The sequence below is a fragment of the Colias philodice genome, chromosome 21 (genome assembly GCF_061535455.1).
Source record: "Colias philodice isolate Cphi_HAF_F1 chromosome 21, ilColPhil1 Martin Lab GWU primary, whole genome shotgun sequence".
Lineage (NCBI taxonomy): Eukaryota > Metazoa > Arthropoda > Insecta > Lepidoptera > Pieridae > Colias > Colias philodice.
In genome coordinates this window covers 3,909,471-3,937,285 of record NC_143106.1, presented here as the reverse complement: position 1 = coordinate 3,937,285, position 27,815 = coordinate 3,909,471, and the positions used below count along the sequence as shown (strand labels likewise).

Genomic DNA, 27,815 nt, shown 5'->3' with positions numbered 1-27,815 from the left:
CTGCTACGGAACCCTTTGTGCGCGAGCCCGACTCGCACTTGGCCGGTTTTTTTGTTTAATTTAGGGCCGATTTTTCAATGCTTGGATAAAATTTATTCGTCGATTAATGTATAAAACTACCATTTTAAAAACGTGTTCTAATTGCCCGTATTTGACAGTTTACGTGACATTTTAATATTATCGTGTAATACTTTATTGGACGGATAAGTTTTATCCAAGCATTGAAAAATCACTTCAGAGTTTCTTTAATTGTAAACACTTGCCTTAAAGTTAGTAAAATTCACGTTATGATATTTGATTAACGTAATACCAAATAGTTTAAATTAATTTGAATAAATAATCGAAGTACAGAACATAACGTTAACTAATGGTTGGTTTGAGTGCGCTTGGCTCTCGAGATCATCAATATGGCTTAAGAAAATCATTAATAAAATTATCCATTAACAATTTACCGAACGGCAATTGACAAAACGAAACTTGTCCAAGTCAACCACTTGCCTGCTGAGTCTGAAAACGGGTTGTATTGGTTACAAGTTATATTTTAACTGTATGTGATGTTTCCTAACTGCATAAATTGTTATTATCTAATGAATGACGTGATTAAGCTGCTCATTATGTGGTTAAAAGAAGTTAATTTCCTTCGAAACTTTGGTCGCCAAGTTTCCTCTGAGTTGATCATGTTTGTGGAAATTTTTCATAAACGATCAAGACATGTACTATTATTTAGTTAAACAAGGTCTAGTAATGCTTTGCAAGTCTACCAGATTCAAATTTTGTCAGAGACAATACTATATTGTCTCTTCTGTCATTCTCTCTTTGTCAAACTTTTTAAGAATAGAAGAACAGAGGTATTCTTATCATAATAATAAAAAAGAGTAAAACAAACGTATCCTATATGTAGCCCAATTTAATTACGCTTAAATGCAACGTAAATAATACAACTAATTGACAATTACAATGCATGAGAAGCTTTGGCGTATGCGGTGTAGTGATTAAGTGTAGGTGGTAAGTATTTAGGTCACTATATATGTACATTCTTTAACGCGCGATTACCATTGTTTAAATGGCTTCATATTGTTGTGAAGAATGCATATTTTGTTCTGTGTGAATCTGAATACCATTTGAATGAGTAAATAAGATCTGAAATTGGCGCCACATTTTATTTATCGATTCAATCAAAGAACTCGAATTTAGCATGATAAGCTTATATTATATCACGTTTCTTTTTTACGTTCTTCTTTAAATTGTTATCATTGTGTTTAAATGTTATTATTTCCCTGCTTTATAACGTTCGTTCTATTTGTCTTGCGATAACTTAATGTTGATGGTCATGATTCTGTATATCATTACGTGAATCATTGTAATTCCCTATACAAATAACTGTTTGTTCTAAGTTATTATCCTCTCCAATAAAGTTCATACAGTGTGTACGCAGTGGTACGTTGTGTAATGACAATTTCAATATTATCGAATAGGTGGGATCTATGTCGCTAGACCAATTTGCATTCGGTTGAGTAACTCTGTGTTCATGTATTAAGACTTTATTTACACGGCCAGTGAACGAAAAGCGTTCAACCATTTAGATAAACTTTACGTACACAAATATGAACTGTGCCGGGCTTTTAATATAGTTTTTGGAGATTAATGTTGCCGGTTAAGTGGTTTTGGATGTTCTGTCGAGTTTGTTTTAATTTGTGGGATCAGTTTTGTCCGTTATCTTATTTAGGCTATTTGACTTCTTTTTCCTATACGTTTGAAATATATTCATAGCTCCCACTATATAGAGGCAGTTCAAATATGCATTATTAAACCAACGTTAAGTATTTCTAAATTTGTTCAGTTATTTATGAAACGCGGAAATATATTTTTATGTCTGTCCAATTTAAAATCCTTATTTAGCCGATATTGTTTGCAAAAATCGTTTGTTTTTACGTGGAAAGAAAATTATACGTAAGAGAGCGGAGCCTCATTCCCACGGTCAGATGCAAGTTAAAACTGATAACGACAGCTCAAATATTGATAATGTGATAACCAAATTAACAATATCTCGAACGACTGAAAAGGTAGAAAATTCGTTCCAAAATGGAACGCGCAAACTGGGAAAGATTCCTGCATGTAGATTGTAGGTACGCATTGTTTAACTGCCTCGGGGTATGATGTTATATGCTAATAACTTGATGAGCCAAAGATTATAGATCATATCCAATCGCAAATAAACTTTAAATTGACATTTCATTGTATGCAAAGTGCTCAATTCCGTAGAAGTAAACGTATTAGCTCCTCGTAAGTAAATGCTTTAATAATAGGATAAAATCTCGTATCTAGTAATGAATTATTATTATAAATAAGATGAATTATGCAACTTTAACTGCGAACGTGTTTACGTATCTTGCGTCGTGGCATAGCAAATGCGGAGGCAGACATTTAGTCACCTTAATCTGAAGCTGATGAGAATTACAACATTTTATTGCTTCATTTTTTAAACCACCAGGCCGCGTAAAACCGTTACTCGTCAATCGTTCTATAGATTCTATCGCTACAGGGCATATCTATACAGCGCAAGAAATTGCTAATTTTGTAGGTACATATAACATTAGGATTTATACCTTAGCATACTGCTTTTAATCTAATTCAATTATCGTTACTATAACGACAATAGCCCTTGCCCTATAACAAATGTTCGTAACAAATTACATTGCACATTTGAACTTACGCAAATTCATGAACTGACCGAGCGATAACAGCAAATCGTTAGTTAGTAATGAGACTTATTAAATATTTAACCGCCGATCTACACCGTTTCATGAATACATTATTACGCAGTGTACTAGAACTGTCATGATCAATCAGATCGATAGAAAATGAACTTTGATCTCGCAAAATGCCAGAAGTCCATTGAAATGCCCGCGTGAGAAAAGTAATACAGTGGCATTAAAAATGTTTCACATACAAGGACCTTTTGAGCAGTCGTTGCGAGGTGGTGATGAATTATCGCCCAATGGAACCAAAACGTTAGCAGCTCTCGCCAAGATTCACAAGCATTGCACTGGCAAAGCGCATGCACACGGATGTGTTGATAACAAAGTCAGCAGCCCTCTTGCAAAATCTGATTCTAACACAAGTTTACACTCGAAAAAATCGTTTAGAAATGATTGTATAATAGAAATTCAGGATCCTGCTAAAAATGGCGGTAGTATGGCCAAAAATGGCAATGGGTCATTTACGAAGAGTTTTAGCAATAGCACGAGTTCGTATGATGGGCATAGTGACAGTGATTCAGAAAATACATTTAAAGCCCGCCAAGATACAAAATTGACTAGCCCAGGCGAGAGATTGTTTACGCAAAATACGAGAGCATCTTTAATGAAAACAGCTCGCATGCGTTATGCGGACGACAATACGGTTGTAGCTTTATACGATGAAGTGGATGGTGAAAAATGGAGAAACACTTTCACTAGAACTCCTTCGAGAGGCAGTTTTCGAGGACGAAAATCTGCTGCAGTGACTATAGAAGAAGTAAAGTCGGATGGCTTAAATTATGAAGATGATGTAATTAGTCCGGGAAGTGTTGATGAGAAAAAGAAAACTCCCACTCATAGTAAAGTTGCTCTTGTTCGCAAAGGCTTGGGGGGTACATTAAACGGAAAAAATAATATAAATGGTACGAAACCACCGTGGCGTGGTGCATCAAAAAACGGTGTTCATACCGATCCATTTGTTCGTACACCGTCACTACGCGGAAGTATTAGGAAGAAGAAACCTGATGGCATCCCTTGGCGCAGGCTTTACGAGCTTGCGCTGTATAGAAGATATGGTGTAAGCTTCGCCGCCAAGGAAGCTGATACCGAACGCGCTCTTTTACGTCCATGGAGTGAACTATCGTCTCAACCAATGCCTTCAGAGGTGAGTAATGCATATTAGCTTCGTTACACATTTGGTAACAACTGATTACTGCTATAAGTTCTTATCGATTGCACGATTTCAAATATCTTTATGTGGAGAGAGGCAGTCACGCTATGCCGAACGGCTATGCCGTCCAGTTTATTAAGTTAATTGTATTTTATTGTTACTGGGATTACAGATAAAGGGGTTACGCCGTGTATAAATATCAGATGTTGAAATAGAGCAAGTAATCTTATCTCGCTCAGAAATGAGTTGACCCACCTATGTTTGCTTGCGAATGTTGTCGCACATAATATGTGAAAAGAATGTCGATTTGTATCTCCTTAAAAACTAGAAACATTGTTATGCTTTTAAAATTTCATGTCCTTATCCTTATTTCTTTTAAAAAAGGAATATGGATTGAAAATTTATGAAGAAATGCTGATGATGTAGTTTGTCCATAAAATTGTGTTCCTTCCATAGGTAAATCACCTACTAGAATTATATTTTCACTTTCACCATAGTGTAAAATCAAAATAGTTAGCCTGCAGGGGTGATCTTCTTGTACTCTCGTAGTGAAGCCGTATTCTTAGAGTTTCCATATACGGTGCGAGAAATGTGCGGCCACCGGCATTGTGCGCTATGGGGCTTAACTAGATGTGCGGCAAAACATTGATCGTTTGTATTTGCAGCGTAACTGTGAAAAGTAATAAGTTTGAGGTATAATTGAACAGCCTGTATAACGTTTAGTTTCTCAGTTGTGTATCCTTTTGTTGCAAAAATATGCAATGAAGGACACAATTAGCACAATCAGAACGTTAATACATTACTTCTCAATTCTAATAATTCTCTTCTTAATTCTATTATTTAAAAACATTTTGCCTTTACATTGTCTAGTTTTTTGGTTCTATTCAATATTATTATTTCACGAGGTGTAATAACTTTTATTATAGGTATTATTCTGTAATAGTTCCTTAAGAATTAAAACTAATTAAAATAAAGCTCATTTTCATGGCAAATTTAGTTTCACATCCGCTCTACACTTAAATACGTAGGTTTGTACAAAGATTGGATCCCACAGTCCATATGTACATTGCCTTAACATGCGTTAACATTGCAAAGATTACTAAATCGCCAATGTCACTATGTTACAAGGCTCGCTTACATAATGCCGGGGCTAGACACGAATACTAATGAACTGCAGATCAAACACGCTTCTGATGCCGTGGCGGACTCGTAGGCGGCTGATTTATGGACGTTATTCAATAAATATGTCGAGAATGATATGCCTGTTAAGGTAATTTGCTGGATAAGTCGTCAGCAGATTTTTCAGTTATAGCTCTATGTATGTTTGTTTCAAGGCTTTGTCGGTAATCACCGGATTAACCGGGTGTAGTGTGAATGTTATTTTTAATGACGGTTTGAACAAAATGCTTTATTTAGATATTTACAAATATAAAATACAGAAATTTCAAGTCAATATTCAAATTAAAATGATTTACCTTCCTTCAGTATGACTCTCAATGAAAATATTTATAAAACACAAAGATTTTACGTTTCATTATGTATAAGAACTTGTTAAATTGTTCAAAGTTGTTAGCGCATGGAATGTAACGATAATAAAATTAAAGTAATAACGTACCGGTATTAACAATACAATAGCAAATGTCGTAACACCTCTGCTATGTTAATCTCACGTATAATTTGGCTCCTACATCTGAACAATTGTTATTATGAAATTGTTAGACGCTTTATTGGTACCTAATAAATGTTTTTACATTAATTTATTAGCATTGTTATAACTTCCGATTAAAGATTGAAGGATAGTGTACTATTGTAAAGAAAAATAAACACTAGAAATTATATAATAGTGCTCCTTAATGATATTTTATGGTGTTGTAAAGTACCTTTGTACTAAATGCATGTAGCGAAAGTTGATACCTGATATTAAGAGATATGAAGATGGCGCCATGTTTAATAAATCCACTATAAATAAGAGTCTCGTAGGCCAATCCCTTCCGTAATTGCAATATTATGACCACGGTTATGAGGTGACGGGGTTATGTTTTGAATATGTTACACGGTCGGCGGCTTTGATATGTCACAGAGTCGTAAATATAAGCTTAAAATGATGCGAGGAGCGTCGGGAAACTGATACTTGAGACGTCGTGGACAGTTTTGTAATGAACACCGGACTATGATGTTTGAAGAAAGGTTTTTGTATGTCTATAGGAAGTTAGGATGGTTACGTTTTTTTTAGATAATTCGTAATAGGTAATTCTGTCAGTATATTTTAAAATTAAGAATTTACCGTTTAAAAGAAGATTTAATATATGTTAGTCCATAATAACTATGTAAACAATAATTACAAAATAACATATGTTGTAAAAGCAGTGTCAATAACATTTCCGTATACAGGATGTTTTCAAATGCCGTTTTATCAGTCATGCACTCAATACAGAGTTCCTAATCACGGTATTCAGAGTTTCATTGCACCGTATTTGCTGAACGGGAACAACCTTATATGGATTCGAAGCCAGTTATACGACTGTCACAGCGTTGAATATAATCAGGTAAGTATGTATGCAAATAACTGCATGTACTGATGCGTAATCTTTGCTCTTGAATCGTGATGAGATTAATGTATGTAATTTGTTATGTTAACTGTGTTTTACTGAGCTATGTGTTGGTAGTTAGCTGCTAATAGCTGGTTATAACGAACACCTTGTATATGGATCACACTTGTAATTGAGTGTTTTGATTTCTTGCATTTCTTACAAGCTCTAGATAAAGACGAGTGACTAATGGGTAGTGTTGGAAAAGTCTTAATTTTTAAAATCGGCAAAGTGAAAATATAGGTTAGCTTTTTAAACAAATACAATATTACGACAAATCTATACCATTCTATATTAACCTATAATTAATATCTTGAATTTTGGACAAAGACCTAATCCTGCAGCGCATTGTTGTAGAAATTATATAGTCAAATCGGCATGATTGGTGCGATTTCCAATTCGACACAGTCAGACAGACACCCTAATCCAGCCCGGGCCGAGACCAATCGCTATTTGTCGAAGCTGGTATTATATAGATTATTTGCAACGATGTAAAGCCACCAGCCAGTATTCACTTAACGCCCACGCGACGTTTTGAAAGTGCAGTGCACGCATTGACTGTACAAATGTATTCGAATTAACATCTTGAGTAGGAGTCTGGAAGCGTTTTTATCGGGCCCTTTGTTGAGGAAGTTAACAACAGCTGTCGTTGATAGTGTGATTTGGTATGAATTACATAGAACTGGACTGTTGAGTGGGATTCTTAATACATACCTACATAATATATCCTACAAAAAGATTTTGACATATTGTCCAATTTTTGAAGTGATACCGTTAAGTGTATCTTTTGAAATGTAAAGCACATTTATAAATCTCTACATTTATCTCTACAATTATATTATCCGATTAAATCAATTCGTAACTCCTCTATGTGTCTATTTTGAGCAGATTTCAGAGTGCATAGTAATAAGATGCATCATGTGTGTTTATAAACAAAGTACACTCAAGTGTTGCCCTGAATTACGAGTGCGGTACCTGGAAGTTGAATATACTATAATTTATATTATCGTTAATTTTAGTGCTTGTAAGTGTATCTTCCACGTTCCAGTCTATAAACAAATTAATAATCCGTTTTTGTACTGGAAATATTTTCGTTACAAAGAACATAAATCTTCATTAATGTTAAGAAGTGGTTTTGAAAAAGATTTATCTAATTACGTGTGTAGAATGCCAATTTCATTCCTTTCCCGTTAGAAACTTCCCGGTTAACCTATTATGGATTTAATTGACATCAGAAATATTGGCTGATTTGTAAGTTCGCCTTATTTAATAACAGTTAATCTTTTTATAAAATGTAAATATGTAAAGATAATTGTGTACTCACAACACATTATTAAGTAAATATCCTTAAGAAATAGAAAAAATAAAAGTCATCTTAGTATTCAATTGAACCGTCACTTGTTTCCCTACGTTGAAACCAATCATCACACAACATTTTGATGCACCACAATATTACTTTAAAACGGGAAATGCACCGCTGTCAAATGTTAAATAACAGGCATCCCAACAAGGAATAAATTATAAGTTCGGAGGGTTTTATATCATAGCCGGTGTCTAAATATGGTTACAATGGTCGGGAGTAGGAATACAAGCACGTCTCCACTTCCTGCCATAGCTTTATGTATTCCGTGGACGAATGGCTCCGTGACTGGATTAACTATAGAAAAGTTCAACGGTAGATGATATTATATCGTAATCTTGATGTGTTTATTATTTGCCCGTAATTGTAAGGGGAAAGTGTGCCTTGATTATTGAGTTAATTGAACTTGGTAAATGATGGATGTGTTGTTTGAAGTTTGAAGTAGTGGACTTTGTGATGATTTATTTGATTGAAATGAAAAATAGACGACTGCATTTAAACAAAATTACTTTACAGCTGATAAGTTTCTAATGTCGCTAAACACCAGACTCTTTTAAAATAAATATGTAACTAAAAATCTCCATAAATATTAGCTGAATATAATGCTCTGACGTAGTGTCGTACCATAGCAGACTAATTTATTAAAATCTGTGCACATTCTTTTATACCATAATAATATGTTAATAAAGTCAACAGTATAAATTTGTGCTGTATATTGTGTACTTATTATTTTGCATTCGATTGGATAGATAAAAAAATAATTTAGATTTTCAATCATAATTTATTGATCTAGGCGTCTAACTGATGGCTAGTTAGTCTCTAAGATTTGCTCTTATGTTAAGAATAATATACTATAACATATATTTATTTGGAAGCAATGATTTCGTATATATGACATGACATATTCACATAACATTGAATATGTGAAAGTCTATTATTCATCAACGACTGATGTAATGAACGCTATTAAGGGAAGACTAGTTTCCATCTTTATCGTCTAGTTTTATTTTTTTTAACTAGCAAGTTGAATTCTAAACGCAATACACGACCTTGTTATTTGTGTAAATCTTACATTATGTTACGAGTTACGACTAGCTGTGCCCCGCAGTTTTAACTGCATTGCGACGCTCTTATTGGTCTTAGCGTGGTGATATATAGCCAATAGCTTTTCTCGATAAACGCTCGCTATGAAACACTGAAAGAAATTTTCAAATCGTACACGTAAATCCTGAGATTAGCGCGTTCAACCAAATAAACAAACTCTTAAGCCTTTAATATTTGTAGAATTTAATATAGATGGGTAAAATAATTAATTAAGTATCTCATATTTATTATTGTTGCATGATGATTAAAAGAGGAGTGTGGGAAAAACATTTGTATTCGCAAATTGATTGCGGTTCGCTCTACATCCTGCGATAGTAAGTATAGAAGTATTTCTATAACTAGGTATAAATATTACCATGTATTATTTGATAATTTATAATATATAAAGCATCGAATAATTTCATGGTAATTTATATTTAAAGTTGTGCTTAAAATAGAACTGCGTTGGTTTCTACAAGTGCAGATTAGGGCAGCTGTAAAGCAAACAATATTATACACGTAGGTAGTCTTAATCATAGTAGGTTTTTTCATTGGGTCCGGTTGATGACAAACGTTATTTAGTCATCATATAGACTAACCGATGTTTAGTATTCATCTTGTGGCTCTAGTTCGCGATATTGTACACATATCAGAATTTTTCGATTTTCCGAAATGACCTAGGTAATTCTACTTCGGACTATATAATTACTAAGAAGGACTTGTGTAATTATGTATAGTAAAATTATTGTCAACTTATGATCAATCCTTACAGTAAAATAGCTATTTTACAGGAATGAAATACTCAAATCTTAGATTAAATTCCAACAGTATACACAATTTTAGTTTCAAATAGTTGACAGGCGGACAGAAATCCGGTTGCAATAACTAGTCAGATCAATGTTAATAGCTCCTAACATTTAATGTGCATTGTTTATTTAAGACCTATCTAATTAGAACCATGTTTCAAGTAATGTAATTTAAATTAAAACCCTATTACGAAATGTAATCTTGAATAACGGCGAAATGGATTAAAAGTATAAGTTTAAAGGCTGAAATTAATAATTCGACAGATTTTTACAAACTGAACAAATCTATGGAGCTAATTTGTTTGTATATTCAGTAATAAAAACTTTTCCGATATTTCGATAAACAAACAACACTTTTTCAACACATCATAATGCCGCAACCAAATAGCCCTTTCCCAATGTACCTATTAATTTAATTCAATATCAATTTTCATTTTCTATTTGTGCACATTTGAATACATTAAGTCGGTCAACATTAGATGTGTGTAACCAACACATCTGCTTAGTAGTAAAACGAGGCAGTAAAGACATGGCCTGGTTTGTTTGCTAAAAGGGAAGTACGGATTTTTAAAGGGAGTTTCTATTTGTGACGTCATAAAATCTGGTTACCGTCGGTTTCATTGGTCGGGGATGATTTATGTGTGTTCGATTTTGGGCAAATATTTACTTAAAGACGTTACTACTGAACCTAGTTAGTAGTAATCATTACAAATTGGTTATTTTATTTCAGGTTCATCAATAAGAAATTAGATAGTAACTAAGATGAATTGTAAGTGTGTATCTACTGCTTCTTACAAAATACCGCATCGTTACTTACAAAATCGATAGGTCAAAATGCGCAATGTAGAGATATGCGAGCCACGTCTGATGTTTTTGCCAAGTCACACGACGGCTACCGAATGATAATTGATTTGTAATTCACAAGGACTCGCCAATTCTCATTTAATTAAGGTAAATGAGAGTTATAGCATTAGAATGGTGATGAGTTTGACTTGTTTAACTTGCCAAATGTAAATGCAATTCTACGTGATTTCTTTAGCATAGAGAAATTTAAACTGAAAATAGTACACGCATATGATAAAGAATAACTGTTAACATTGATAAAATCTACTCTCAATGAGAAGAAAATATATAAAAATACATATATATCTTATTGTAGTATCGTGATAAACGACTGTGTTTACACCCTATAGCCGATGCTGTTATGAGCCAGCTCTATTATGAATTGTCCCCAAGGCGTGTTCGCCATTCTTTACAACGTATTTCGCGGATCGCAGCAGGACATAAACTGTGCAGCTGATATTCAGCGCTGTAACTAATGGCAGCGCTGTCCGCACGCTGGCTATCTGATACTCTTGTTTATTGTGTCACACTGCTTTGTTTACTGCCTTTCGTGTATCGAGAAATTAACATATTTTACGGGTAAGGTTTAATTTGTGATATCGTGTATTGTTTGATTTGATTGAATTGTTGTGGATTATTATGTGAAGTGGCGTTTTGCTTCTTATAATAATAAATTAGATTAAATATTAAAAAGTACATTAGCTTGCAAAAATGTGTTAGCCATGCTGTGTTGTATATTGTTGATGATGCTTCCCGTCCGATTAGGGTCCTTCTGGCCTCCTCCACTCAAGCGACAGCCCAAGCCGAGGTTCGAGATCCCCGCCCTTGTGCATGTCGCTACCAGGGTGAACCTTCAGTTCACCCCCGCGTGCGCGTTAAAATGTAGCTAACATTGAGAGACACCACACAAAAAAAAATTGATGATGCTTTTTGATTATAATAAATACTTAACAATAGATAGACTTAATAGACGAAAGACGAAGACGGCTTTCAAATAATACCTATGTTACGTATGGAAATTCCTAAGTAAGTATCATTTTCTGCGTCATATCGTATAAAAGAACGATTTAATTTTTTTTTTGGTGAGTAACAATAAACTTGCAATTAAAATAATTGATCAATAGCTGGAATTACGGAAACGTTCAAACTCATATGTACCTATATATATTGTATAATTGCCTGTAATATAACTTGCGATTTGTGCGTAGGTGTAAAATGGATAACTATAGAAAATTCGCTTCCTTAATCATGTGTTATTTGTGTGGGTGAGGGCCATTCATCAGATTAATTCATCGACAAGAGACACGTAATTAAAATAGAATGTCCTCAAAACATATATTCAATTCTTTGTAGTAGCTAGCTGGCTATAATAAGGCTTCTAGTTTGATTATAAAGAAAAATGTGATGGTTCTATAGTTGAGTACTGAGCATTTACAATCACTACATAGTATAAAACAAAGTCGCTTTCCCTGTCCCTATGTCCCTATGTCCCTATGTCCCTTTGTACGCTTAAATCTTTGAAACTACGCAACGGATTTTGATGCGGTTTTTTTTAATAGATAGAGTGATTCAAGAGGAAGGTTTATATGTATAATAAGATCCATTAAGTAGTGGAGAAGTACTGTTATTTTTGAGGTTTCTAATGTGATGTCGTAAAAAATTACATTTATTCCGCTTACATTGCAAACGCAGGCTGAACCCTACGAGTTTTATCAAAATAATGTACTAAGTATTATACACATTGAAAAGGTCTACAGAAAAGTCCGCGATGGTATATGTCTATCTCTTATGGATAACCCACAATAACTTTTTTTTGTCATTTACTTTTTACGACAAATAATGGCTAATTTTCGAAGCGAATTTAACCAATACAGCATTAATCCTTAACCAATTAAATACCATGGATACATTGTTCATTTAATATAGATCTATATGGCCCTTTACACCGTATGATTTAAGTGAATATTTTCGAAGATATTACAGATTTAAAAATTGCAGGACGTAGCGTTTGCGGCCGCCCGGCTATGTATATTATACCCGTGCGATGCCGGAGGCCGGAGCGGGCCGCTATATTTTTATACCTATACAACGTTCACAATTTTTCTGTAGTGTATTTAGTATCAGCATTGCACCCGTGCGAAGCCGGGGCGGGTCGCTAGTATTTTATATTGAAATTAATTAGATGAGAGTGCTTTCATATTAATCGTAGGTACCTACTTGTTGTCATTTGCATTTGAAATATTGTATTTTTTTTCGAGAAGTTATTCTTTATTTTATAAAAACTGAAAGAATAAATCATATCATGTGTATTTATTTTCGAAAAGCAAATATGAATGATTTAAATGCATTACTTGTTCATTTCGTATGTTTTGTCCTTTATTTTTTAAAGTCAAATTAATACAAGATGATATACCTTTTTAATAATCTATACATATAATAAAATCGTAGGAAAGTCAAAACTGTACATTGAATATTTTTTTAAAAGAATACTTGATCCATGATCTATAATCGATATAGAAGCCAAAAATATAGTTTTTAGAATTTTTGTCTGTTTGTCGGTTTGTCTGTTTGTCTGTTTGTCTGTATGTATTTCCGGGCTAATCTCAGAAAGTACTGCATAGATTTACTTCAAATTTTGCATGAATATTCCTAAGAGGTCGGGTGAGGATAGTTTAAACATATTATCATGATATCACCTTCGCGGGAGGAGCTGTGAACCTTTATTTTTCTTACATATTCCGTGTACTACGACAGCGTACAATCTAAAGACTCATGTTTAAATGTTGGTTTCGAGTAAGCCATGCTATTATCTAGCTTTACAAAATAAAAACTATGTCATTTACGTAATTTGGGCAGAGAAACAGTTTAATGAATTTAGTAGTATAAAGACAAATTTGAAACAGCGCCATCTATGAGATTTCGTAAAAATCAAATCAATTTACATGTTATCACTACTGAACAACTGTTGAAAATTAATCTATATCTTCTATACATCTATACATATAATAAAATCGTAGGAAAGTCAAAACTGTACATTGAATATTTTTTTAAAAGAATACATAATCCATGATCTATAATCGATATAGAAGCCAAAAACATAGTTTTTAGAATTTTTGTCTGTTTGTCTGTTTGTCGGTTTGTCTGTTTGTCTGTATGTTTGTCCAGGCTAATCTCAGAAAGTACTGCACGGATTTACTTCAAATTTTGCATGAATATTACTAACAGGTCGGGTCAGGCTGTTATATACATATTATCATGCTATCACCTTCGGGAGAGGAGCTGTGAACCTTTATTTTTCTTACGTATTCCGTGTACTACGACAGCGTACAATATAAAGACTCATGTTTAAATGTTGTTTTTGAGTAAGCCATGCTATTGTCTACCTTTACACTATAAAAACTACATCATTTAAGTAATTTTGGCAGAGAAACAGTATAATGAATCTTAGTAGTATAAAGACAAATTTAAAACAGCGCCATCTATGAGATTTCATTAAAATTAAATCAATTTACATAATATTAACGCTCCTTGGAAATTCATAATTTAAATATTATGATGTTGGTGAGTTTGTTTTTTTTTTAAAGTTAAATAAATAATTCATATCTTCCCAGAGTAAATTTCAGGTGCGCTTATATTTCATGTGAATATACTAAATTTTTATAAGTGAGGGTAGATGTTTATTATTTGATGTTAGTTACAGTTATATAGGTAATAGACGTAGTATTTGTATTCTCTTTGGGTAATAGTAGATAACAGTGATTGTGTTCATTGGTTACATTTTTAAAAATCTTCGGCTTTTTTTTAATTTTCGCCTTCTTGCGTTCCCACAAAAGGTAAGTTGTAGCTTTTATATTTATTGTTTATTATAATTATATAGTTAGACTCATGTTTTTAAGTTATGACAAAATAAGAAAATGATGAAATTTTATTTTTATCATGTATAACTTTTACAAGACTATATTATACGCCCAAAGAAGGTCACTTTAGTTCTTTATAAAACTTTATTTGTTAGTAGCTTTTTATTAAAATTAGGTACACTTATCTTTTGATTTTTTTTTATTTACAGATTCAATGTTCATAAAAATTGACGATTTGCGTGAGGATGTAGTGGAAATTAGTAACCTTGCGCGTGGTCAATCATCAATCATCAATCATCAATACTTACATATAATAAAATTCTAGAATAGTGATGTCTGTACAATGAAAATATGTAAAAAAAAATAGCAGGGGTTATTATTAAATTGATCTCAAACCCAAAACTGTAGTTATAGTTTTTTTTGTCTGTTTGTCTGTATGTTTGTGCACGCTAATCTCAGAAACGGCTTATCCGATTTAGATGCGGTTTTCACTAATATATTGTGGTAATCTTCATTTAACATTAAGTGTTTATTTCATGTTAATCGGTTTGTAAATAAAAAAGTTATGACCATTTAAGTATTCACGGCGAACATTTGCAAAGGCATTCTATTGTACACTATACAGTGTACGATAAAACGTAAGTTATCTGTTATACGCTACAGTAATTATTCCTGTAAGCTGAGGTAGTAGGGGGGGAAGGGGTCAAATTAGAATTATGCTTACTTCTAGGTAAATTTTATACATAAAATGTCCTTTAAATTATGTCGTATTATATTTTTAACCCCTTTTAACCATTTTTAACCATCAAAAAGATGGGTGATAACTGATAAGTGTTTGACCGCTATGTTTGTCTGTTTGTGCCACCGTAGCTCGCTAACAGGTAATACGAATTAGATGCGTGTTAGGCAGCATATTTTCCGACGCTGGTTCTTAGATAAAGTGTATCAAAATCGGTTCATCCATTTATTATACCTTAGTTATATTTTTATCCAATTCGGTTTATCCATTTATTAGATTACAGCGGTGAAAGTGGGAATGAACAATAATCGAATGTGGTCAAATAATATACTCAAGCGGCATATCAAAATATAAAAGAGCAACGTGTTTTATCGAAATCGGTTCATCCGTTTATTACATTTAGGGGTGACAGTGGTTAGATAAATAAACCAAATGGAGCATCAAACGACAGGATATGACGTGTACATATATAGGTATAATTAGATAATATGGTTTACATCAAAATCGGTTCTGCCATTTACTAGGTGTGGAAAGAGAAGGGTTGAAAGTCTGTGAAAGAAGAGGGGGATATGGGAGCGAGAGGATAGCCACACCCTGGAAATTTTGAACTCTACTCAAAGCCACATAGGCCTGGCTCTTGGCAATTTTTTTTCCTAAAGATACCACTTCTTTTGCCACTGTGATCCATTACAATTTGTGCACGGTTACGGCCCAACTTAAAAGATGTCAAGGAGCAACAAACTTATAGATATCAATATGATGTAGGAATGTAATATGGAGGTAGAGGTAGGTCTCGCTCACTTGAAAATATCACATGAAAATAAGAAACCGAAGTTAAAAATTTAAAAATTAAAAAGAAAAACCCAACGCAACGAAGGAAAAGGAATAAATAATAATTTTACAAACTTCCCGACGATCTTTAAAATTAAGTACCATTATAAAAAAAATATAATTGTATATGATATGATAATGATGGTATGGCAGCCCCGATGACTTTGTTTTTTTATTTTTATAAATATTTAAAATGGTATTTATTTTTAAAGATCTTCGGAAAGTTTGTAAAATTAGTGAAACTTTTATTACATCGTCTCAAACTTTTTGGTCTGTGTAGCGCATGTCGCGTGACGGTCGGCTGCCGAGTAGGTATAAAGCAGTATCGGAGTCATTATCGTACAAATACGATAATTTTGTGCCTAAGTTTCACTTTTACCGTGGTTTCATAAAACCACACAACATTTTTTCCTTTTTCTATGCACTTTTCTTCGTTGCGTTGAGTTTTTTTTTTATTTAATTTTTATTGCACGGTCTAAACGGTTTAGTTACTACGGCGTGAGACAGGAAAGATCTGAGCGCTGAGACAAACGTCAAAACGCAAAGGAATAGAATCCGCTATCGATACTAATAATTATTGTCTTAAGCGTATGATGTTTTGATAAGGATTTGTTCACCTTACCAACGACGACGACGACCACGAACAAAATTTTCATCCAGTCGTAATTTAACAAAATTGTGCAAAACACAATTAAAAATAAATTATTAAAATTTCCTGTCGTTCTGGTGATTGGAATTTTTATTTTTGAGATCAACGAATGAAAAAATAGATTTTTCGTAGAAATATATATATTGTCAAAAACATCCATACAAGGAAGGAAATTATTTTTATTTTTTAGCTCAGTTTAGTAATAAATTTTACTAACAGTTCGTTTAATTATTTATGGTAGTACGTGTTTATTCAATAAAAGTTAAGTAGTAACTACCTACTATGCAGTCACTATTCCACGCGGACGAAGTCGCGGGCACAGCTAGTTTTAATTAAAACAATTACATTTTCAACTATTAGTCCGGGATACATCGCCCATTTTTGCAAGTGATTACTATCAAGCTAATTTTTCGTGAGTAGCTTTATTTTGATGAGATGCCCAATAATTTCATGTACGAAACTCTCGATTGTGGTAGCTTACAGAGGTAACAAGGATAAAAATTTTTGATTTGACGGTTCTCAAATATTTATTACGCAATTTGTAGGACAATATTTCTGTTGAATTATATAAGTATTAAATAAGTGAAAATAAAAAAATCAGCTGGTTAGTAATCATTTATGATGACTTCGTTATCGATACACATTGGAAAGGGGGACTCTTTGATCAAACCATAGATTTTGTAGGACAAATATTTTTTCGAATAATTTAGATAATTATCTTGAGATTGAACAAAAAAAAACATTCAGTTAGTAATTAATATTTGAGAACCATCAAATCAAAATATTTTATCCTTGTTTCCTCTGGTAGCTACCACAATCGAGAGTTATGTACATGAAATTATTGGGCATCTCATCAAAATAAAGCTACTCACGAAAAATTAGCTTGATAGTAATCACTTGCAAAAATGGGCGATGTATCCCGGACTATATGTGCAATCAATAAGTACTAACATTAGTAGGTATGCTTTGTTGACTTAATCCAAACCATAATTCAATCTACAAGACAATATTTTATGATTGACCTAACTTGTATTCCGTGACTAGTCGGCGCTTGATGTGATCATTTTGTAAATTTGTAGACATTCTGAGTTAATTTGCGTAAAAGTTGTTGTTAGCGAGCGATGCAATTGATTATGCATGACTTGCAATAATACGATGTATGAGAAAATTATTGCACAATCGATTTTAATGGTAAATCGTGGTTAAAATTCATGAAATATACAATAGGGTAAAGCTATAAATGAATGCTTTTCTTTTTTGATCGATTGGTGAGGAATTCCTTTCTGGGTGATTTTTTTAACAACAGATTGTGTTGGCATAAAGTCGCACACATAATCTGTCGTTAAAAAAGTAGTTAAGAATTGAATTTTTCACAACATAAAATACCTACATTAAATGTTGTGTTAAATGTTTATTATTTTCTTTACTCCTTTATCGAAACTCAAGTTTTACTTAAATCTACCACTTAAATGTAGAGTGTTAAGTAAAACAATTGGATGTGATTGACAGCAGAAGTTGTTAAGGATCGTCAGCATTGTTCTTAATATGTCTATTATTATTCTATCAAAGCCAATCTTCGCAATAGGGTGTTACTAACGTGAAACTATCAAACTATTCTTGATAACACCTCGACTCTACTGTTCGATTCAACAAACCGGTGTTCCAGTTTCTTGTTTATATTTGAAAATTTGTCTTCAAAATTTATACCTCGTGTTATTTTAGCCAAGTTAATTTTCATATGTCCTTAAACAGCTCGACAAAACAATAGATAATTTAATACTTATACAAATGTATGTAGCAATTCTATTTAGACGTCCTTGTTGTTACTTAACGTGCAAATGTCTACATAAAATATACATAAATTCCCGCTGTGATCAAGGTCATACGAACTAGAATGTATTAAAATATTTTCAATTATTTTGCGACGAATTTGAAGCTGTGATCTTCTAGGTATCTGACCCACGTGATCTTTTTGGCTAATGACTTGTGATCACACTCATGGAGACAATCGTCTCCGTTTATAATTTACATTTTTATGTATTTACAGTATTTAATATGAAAATTAGTTGATGCGGACTGCGGAGTAAAATGACCTTTATATATGATGTTTTGGAACCTGTATTATAAATTTGTTAATTGCTAATAATATTATTAAGTTGAATTCTCGTACTCGTAGAGCGTAGGCAGATGTATAACAGCTATCTAGCGGAAGTGTAAAATAATAATTATCATTAATTACATAATCGTTTTATTTGCCGTTCATTTTTAGTTGAATATCTAACTTCCTAGTGATGCTATAAATCGGAAAGTTAATTTATCGATGTAAGGTGTTCGTTGGTATTTTATTCTTTGAAAGAACCCTACGTAGCTACCTACATTATTTTTATTGGCATTTCAATACGAAAAGGATAATTGACAAAATTGAAAATGTAAAAAAGAGCTTCATATCTGCGCGATGGAAGGAGAGAGATAAAGATGCAATATGGAAACCTTAATAAATAAGGACACTAAATATTGATTACAGTTTTTTCTTGGCATAAAAGACAATAAGGACTTTATATTTAAAATTATTTAATTTTTGAAAACACCGAGACTGCAGACTGCAGATAATAAAATCATTAATAAACATTTGTTTAATTACAGGCGAAATCGGAAGAACAGCTAGCATGCGAGAAACAATGGCTGCAAGCTGGTCACATGTGGCTCGCGCACCGCGGCGGATTCACGGCGGTGACTCGCGAAGGCGAAGCGGACGCGGGACGCGTGAAGGTGCGCGTCATACAGACGGGCGAGGTTATCACCGTGGATGAGGATGATTTGGAAAAGGTAATTTTTTATATGTACTATCTACTACAGTCAGTTAGTCAGTCAGACGTTTGACCCAAATACCCTCACTTTGCTTATAGTCGTAGACTTGTTTCGATTTATTATCAACTGCTTTTATCAATTGTGTAGAATCGCAGTACATTCTTATTACATTCAAACTAATATTTAACACCGCCTCCTGTGTGTACATTTCTAAAATTATATATTTTTTATACTATCTCGAAGATTTTGTTTAGTATTTGTACATACGTGTTTACCACATAACATGTGTGACTTCCAGGCGAACCCGCCGCAACTGGAGCGCGCTGAAGACATCGCGTCGCTCCGCTGCCTGAACGAGTGTGGCGCGCTGCACGTGCTGCGGTCGCGCGCGGCGGCCGGCCTGCACCACGCGCGCGCGGGACACGCGCTGCTCGTGATGGGCCCGCCGCGACGCACCACGCCGGTGTACACGGAGAAGGTGCGTGGGTACAGGAGACCCGCTGTAGACAGCGTGCGGGTATATATAATATAACGTCACTCCGCTGCCGGAACGAGTGCATCCAACTCAATTATTGCAAACAAATATGAATTTGACTGTTTATACCATTTTAGGTTTTTAAATTTGCGGGGACTTAAGATTCATGATCATCAGCCTATACGTTCTTAGTGCGGGTCTCCTATGAGTGTTCAGGCCATAATCTATCCGTACTCCGATTACGAATTGCCATTGATCATTGCGAATTGAAAATATGTGTTGTTATAAACTCTTTATCGCTGAATTACTGTTTAATCCAATATGTTTTCCTATTCCCTAACAATTCTGAAATTGTGAAAAAAAGACGTGTGGCACTCGAGGACTGCCGCAGTAAAGCTATTGCATAGCATGCCTTCAAGCCACACCTCCTTGCCCGTCGGAGTGGGGAGCGTGAGGTTTTTTCGTTACGGAATTTCTGGATTCGGTCCCCGCGCTCAAGGCCCGCGATAGAAGCTATGCAATAGCTTAACACGTTTCACAAATCCATTCATCCTTTTACCTAATAATTGGAAATAAACTTATCTAAAATCACTTTATTCTAGGTAGCAGCAATGTTCCGCGGGTGCCGCATGGACGACATGCCGCCGCACGTGTTCGCGGCGGCGCAGGCGGCGCACCGCGCCATGCTCGCGTCGAGGAAAGATCGCGCTATTGTGTTCCTTGGAAGGTACGTTTTTGTGTATCTATAGAATTTTATTGAAATAAAGCACAAAGAAAAACAATTCTTATACTATAAAATGAAATGACAACTTGATATAAAATTATAGGAGGACTGCTGATAGAAGTAGAAATAAAATATATGATTTTATTATAATTTGTAAAAAAATACACTAGTGTAAATAAAAACAAAGTTTGATCATCGATTTTTGTGTGAACTCAGCACTTTATTGGAAAATGTAAATTCGGTGGTAGACATTTCTATTACGACTTTTTGGCAAAAAAAAAAGATGTATGGCAACCTGTCTATTCATTTATTTTATTTATTTATAATACATGCAAATAAAAATAATTCTAGTTTCTCGACTTAAGTTTGTATATTTTTTTAACTTGTTCAGCACAATTCAGATTATCATATAGTTCGCATAATGATGAAGATCAAGGTCTCGATTTACATAATATGAGACGTGGTAATGCCACTATGCATTGTTGTTGATATGCTTAGATAAACTATATCAATTTTAAACTTAAATTATAAACTATATCAATTTTAATAAACTATATCAATTTTGGAGTGAAATACTAGCGCCATTATGTGGATTGTCTTGTTTTATGATAAGGAGATTTATTTTAGGATTCAGACTTAAACTGAGTATTTTGCTAAATACTAAATTTATTTAAGATTTTTTGAAAGTCTAAGTCAAATATAGCAGAAAAAATAATTTAAGCTGTTTATCAGTTTCAACTGTTTTACTTCACACAAAAAATAATAAATTTAAATTGCAAATTAGATTTTTATTATTACAAGACAGTTGATAAAAAAAATTAATAAGATTAAATCACTTTTTTAATTAGACTAAACACAAAAAACCTATATTTAATATTTTTTCACTTCCAGATCTGGCTCAGGCAAAACTTCAGCCATGAGGCATTGCGTATGGTACCTCGCTAGTGCGTATCCTGCTCAAGGATCGAAACTCACACCAGAGAAACTTGAAGCGGCGTTGGACGTTCTACATATATTTGGTTCTAGTCGGTGAGTGACCGTTTTTCATTCAGAAACCAAATTCAATAAAAACTCAAAAACTCAAAAAACTGTATTGTTTTCTTATTAAGTTGGTAAATATGGCCTTCCTTTTTTATACCCATAGATATGTTATAATATTGGATATATCCAATTCGGCTATAGCCGAATAAGAATATTTGAAAGAATTATGAGTAAATGCTGTTTTAGTTTTGAGTAAAAAACATTGTGTTTATAGATAAAGTAGTTATGTATCTCGAATACCGACTCATGATCTAATTTTTTTTCTATTCTTTAAAAATGTACAATGAATTACTTTTTGACGTGACAACGTCTTATAATTCGACAAAGCCGGCTGCACGCACGAAAAAACATGACTCATGCGGCGTTACCTCGCTCTGAGGCGTTCCATGTAAGGCTTGAAGTGCAAGCGAGAGTGCGGAACGAGCGACAAAGAAGCACAATCGGCCGTTGTCACGTTCAACTATCGTCAGTAAACCGACTTTACAGACAACCAATTTTTTTGTTTCAGCACCGGCTCCAACACGCACGCTACTCGATTTGTATCCCTCACATCATTGGACTTCGATGGCGGCGGCGCTTTGGTGTCTGCGTCTGTGCAGACGCTGCTGCCAGACCTTAGACCAGACCAGTCGCATTTGAGGGCGCTGCATATGTAAGTAGATAAATGGTAGAAAATTTTAAGGCAATTACACGGTTCAACGACCTTAATGATTCTGTCACTACATTTGAATTTGTTTTTTTAACCGCCCTCTATAAATATACATCGTTGTTGAAGTAAAAGTGACCAAAGATTATGGAATTGTATAGTGTATCGTATTGTATCGTAATGTGTTAGTTGGTTTCTACCTAATTTATGTTTTCTCTGAGAGGCAGTAACATATTACATTTATTAATAGTAAATATTGTGTAATGTAGGAAGACTCATCTTTCAACATTAACCGTTATAAGCAAAGTCTCTACTACATGACCCATTCTGGAGACCTTAAGATGACTAAGCAAGTAATTATAAGTTCTAAAGTGGGGAACAGTTAAGAAAACACCGATTTAGAAATTAATTTTATTCAACACGGACTCTAGTCTGGGGGCACGGCAGTGCCCCCGCCAAGTCGAGCAAAAAAAAAGCGGCACGGCCGTACCATCCTTTTCTCGAAGCAATTCGGGCCTTTTTCGACCCCCTATAATTCGGTTGTGGATAAAGCAAGAAACCTGAATCTTCAGTAACTAATTCGGCATTGTATAAACACGGAATATTTAAAATTTCAGTCAATTTGAACCAGCAGTTTAAGAATGACAACTTGTTAAAGTTTCTAAATTTTGTCACTCACTGACTCACCGATCATCAAAAGTCCAAGGCACTTCTAGCAGACTTAGAAGCTTCATATTTGGAATACATATAGAGTTTAGTGTCTTAATCATGGGAAAACTTAAATATTTTGTAATTTCGGTCCAGTTTTCCAAATACACCAACTGCATCAATAACTTTGTAATCCCATATAAATATATGGGATTACAAAGTTATTTATGCAGTATTTAATATTGAACCTAATGCATACGAGCTTGGTCCGGTCAAAACTAAATTTGAAATTATTAATAGAGCTTATGTTCATCGCGAACAATTTCCCATATGTATAGCCTATGCTATAACTATACATAAAAGTCAGGGCCTAAGCCTAAGTAATGCGCTGATGGATATAGGTTCTGCAGTGTTCACATCCGGTCAAGCTTACGTGGCACTTTCGAGAGTTACAAGTCTGGGCGGTTTACATCTCATTAATGTCGACTTTGGAAGTATTAAAGCGCAGGAATCATCAATTTGTGAATACAACAGATTAAGAAGTATTTACCGTCCAGACTTGTCAAAAATTGAGACATCAAAGCCTCCGAGAAAAGCCCATAGAGACAGGGAGTGGGCTTTGAGAAAAACTGTGGCTGAAGCTCAAGAAGTAGTACCGGAAAAGAAAAAGAGGAAGACTACATATAAAAATAAGAAAATATCATAAGACCTTTAACAAAATTCGTTAGAAGTAGATGGTATCAAAAAGAAAGGCTCTACAAAAAGAAGTGAGATCCCATCAAAAACATCCTGTAAAAAACCCAAGTCTCGCAGCTCAGTCTTTCTACCGTCAAAAGGTGTGAGATCCATGTAATACCAAGTCGGTTAATCTATTTAGTGTCTACTTGAAGGACCTTCTGTCTTAAGTTATTACATAAGTTATTATCATGCCAATATTAAAAATATTTAACGTTTTAAACAAATAGATCGACTTGGACATCGCATGAAAACAAAATGAATATTACAATACATATTATATTAGATTCTTTAGTCTCTCGCGCCTCACGCGATTGAAACTCTCGTTCCTGTTGGTCGCTGGCCCGTCGTGCTGTGTAGTGTGATACATATACTAATAATCAAATCAAGCGATGTCCAAGTCGATCTATTTGTTTAAAACGTTAAATATTTTTAATATTGGCATGATAATAACTTATGTAATAACTTAAGACAGAAGGTCCTTCAAGTAGACACTAAATAGATTAACCGACTTGGTATTACATGGATCTCACACCTTTTGACGGTAGAAAGACTGAGCTGCGAGACTTGGGTTTTTTACAGGATGTTTTTGATGGGATACTATATTCTGGAGACCTGATGATGGCTAGGGTGGAGAACATCTCACCTACAGAGATATAAAAGATGGAGTACATTATTTGACGTAATTCTATAGAACGGCCTCTACCATGTCATGGTGTATCGAATGGTAATGGTGACCAGGCAAATGTATTTAGCGTTCTCTGTATATCTCTTCATACCTAGTAGGAATATATGCATGCAACCTACACACACCGAAAAAAATAGGGAAACGGACAAGAAATCACATTTTTTTCGACTTGTTATGTATTTTGTAGTTAGTTCGGGGTTAATTTTTGAAAAACTCGCATAGTTCCCGTTCCCGTGGAATTTCCGGGATAAAACCTATCCTATATTAATCGTGGATAATGTAGCTTTTGAATGGTGAACGGAATTTTTAAAATCGGTCCAGTAGTTTATGAGCCTATTCATTACAATCAAACAAACAAACAAAGTTTTCCTCTTTATAATATTAGTGTAGAAGAAATCATCGGTTCACCCAGTTAAAAGTGCGGAGGTAACGGAACCAACAAAAAATTCAGTTGAATTGAGAATTTCGTCCTATAATGGCGTCGGCTAAAAATGTTATCGCAGTCGGATGAAACCCATTAGAAAAGGAGGGGAACATGATGAAAATAAAAGGAAAAATAAATTACGGTCAATCCGAGTTCGGGAAGTGGGAGGGGGGAGCTTTTTAGAGAAAAAAATGGTTTCTCTCGATTTCCGACAAAACTACAAGTCCTACAGAAAAAAATTCAATGGCAAAGCTGTAGGTAAAAAAGTTCTACAACTTTTGTATTCACAATTTTTTCACATAACCTCAAAATTTAGGTGAAAAATTCAAAAAACCAAGTTTTTGGTCTTTTATTTTTATCTACTTCAAAATTTATTGTTTTTCTAAGAAATTTGGTGGAAACTTACTTTATTATGTCCCAAATACACTGTAATTTATTTGATTGAAAATATTTATTTTTTCGCCTTTTTTTTGAATTTATACCAAAAAAACAACCTAAATTTCAATCGAAAAGTCACCCGTCAAAATGTCAGCTTTTTTCAAAAACTGGGGGTGCCTTTTATTCATTGAAATCTCTACTTTCATATGGTGTAAAAAAAATAAACACCACTATAGTAAATGTTCTCAGGAAATGCATACAAACAGTGTGATAATGAGCTTTTACTAAATCAGGCACACTTCTCGAACTCTATATCTTCTCTTGTATCGGCTTTTCGGTAATATTTCAAAAGAAAAATAATTATCTGTTCTAAGTTTAATATTTTACAGCATATTCAAAAGCAAAATGATGTCGATCAAAACATTTCAGGTAGTTTGAGAAGTGTGCCTGATTTAGTAAAAGCTAATTTTCACACTGTTTGTATGCATTTCCTGAGAACGTTTACTATAGTGGTGTTTATTTTTTTTACACCATATGAAAGTAGAGATTTCAATGAATAAAAGGCACCCCCAGTTTTTGAAAAAAGCTGACATTTTGACGGGTGACTTTTCGATTGAAAATTAGGTTGTTTTTTTGGTATTAATTCAAAATAAGGCGAAAAAATAAATATTTTCAATCAAATAAATTACAGTGTATTTGGGACATAATAAAGTAAGTTTTCACCAAATTTCGTAGAAAAACAATAAATTTTGAAGTAGATAAAAATAAAAGACCAAAAACTTGGTTTTTTGAATTTTTCACCTAAATTTTGAGGTTATGTGAAAAAATTGTTAATACAAAAGTTGTAGATCCTTTTATTACCTACAACTTTGCCATTGAACTTTTTTCCGTAGGACTTGTAGTTTTGTCGGAAATCGAGAGAGACCATTTTTTTCTCTTAAAAGCTCCCCCCTCCCACTTCCCGAACTCGGATTTACCGTAATTTATTTTTCCTTACATTTTTATCATATTCCCCTCCTTTTCTAATGGGTTTCATCCGACTGCGATTTTTTTTTGTTTCAAAAATTATCTACTCTAGTCTAACTGGACTATGATTACCTGTGCAAAAATTAGCCTGGCACAAATGGTTGAATTTTTTTTTAAATCAACGCATTCACGTCGGTATTGTGGGCTGTAAATTACACCGGAAAAGTATGGCATGACACTACCGCCTACTTCTTTTTTATGGGCTATCGGTAAATCCTAAAATTTTTGTGTTACAAATCGTTTGCCTTCCGTAATTTATCCGACGAGTTCGACGAGCCCACGCGACTAGTCTGCCGGTACCACTGTTCTGACCATGATTTTTCTTTTTGTCATTGCGTACTAAGACCACTGTAGAACCGCCATCCGGTTACAAATGACCCAAAATTTTGTGTCAGTATCTCCCGGCTTTGGATTGTTTTGGACCCTTAAAATATACGATAGAACAGCAATTAATCTTTTTTAAAAAATATTCAAGGCACAGGGAAAATCTGGTTACTGTTTTGTAGGTAGGTATGTGTTTTCTGATAATATTTTACTGTCAAAAATTATCAACACTGGATATTATTCAATGACGCCTTTCAAAAACAAAACTAATTTACAAACAGATTTTTATATCTTTACATACCTATTTTTAACTTTCATTTCATGAACTGCTCATGTAAATACCTATTACAATCTGGTTTAATTTAACAAAACATTCAATTCGGTGAATTTTAGCGTTATTTTGCAAAAAAAACCGCACGTACAGTCCCCCGTCCGAGTCGAACTGACACCGTCAAATTTCGTCGAAAATATGCAATAGAGGTGAGGTTTTATGTGGGTTTTATTATAAATTCGAGTTTTTTCTTGATAATTTAACGATAATTATGAAAATTGAAAAAACAATCAATACAAATTGTTACAAATATTATAACATATTTTTTGGTATAAATTTCATGTATAAATATGTAGCCGTTTTCCTAACAAAATGCGTTTTATGTTCAAAAAGGGGTTGATTTGTATGTATTTTTTTTATGTTTAGGCCGTTCTAAACTGAAAAGTAAACAATACACTTTGTTAATTATATCCTTGAGTATCACATATATTTTTTTTAAGACAATCGTACCAACAGTTTCCTCAACAAAATTCAATATGTATAAGGTGTTTTCCGGTTTTGACCATAGTAATCCCCTTAAGGATATGTTTTGTATGTACATGTAATTATTTTCTTTGGATAAGCAGGAGATACATTATGCATATTCACTCCATGATGACTTATTAAGGGGAAGCTCCCTAAATTTTATGTGACTGCATTAATATTCTGAAACAGGCACACATACAATCAAAATGGAACTTTAGTATATGATTTATTGGGTCTTTTTCTTTCGATGTAATAAGCGAAAATGTTACAATTACGTAACTGTCAAGACAGTTACGTAATTGTAACATTTTCGCTCGATTCATTTTTTATTCCAAAATTATGCCTTTTTTAAGGATTAAGTATTACATTTTTTTAAAGATTTACTTGGACTTTGTCTAAAATAATTATTATTTAACAGTAAGAAAATAGAGTTTACT

General features: G+C 33.7%; 1 protein-coding gene across 1 annotated transcript in view; it reads left to right on the top strand.

Moving 5' to 3' along the window:
* Mhcl (Myosin heavy chain-like) overlaps positions 1-27,815 on the top strand; it is a 184,232-nt gene that overhangs the window by 48,943 nt on the left and 107,474 nt on the right. The window contains exons 5-9 of the mRNA XM_089708942.1: positions 19,309-19,491; positions 19,772-19,951; positions 20,551-20,675; positions 21,564-21,701; positions 22,222-22,365. Of these exons, the coding sequence (XP_089565068.1) occupies positions 19,309-19,491; positions 19,772-19,951; positions 20,551-20,675; positions 21,564-21,701; positions 22,222-22,365 (770 nt within the window). The remainder of the gene's footprint in view (positions 1-19,308; positions 19,492-19,771; positions 19,952-20,550; positions 20,676-21,563; positions 21,702-22,221; positions 22,366-27,815) is intronic.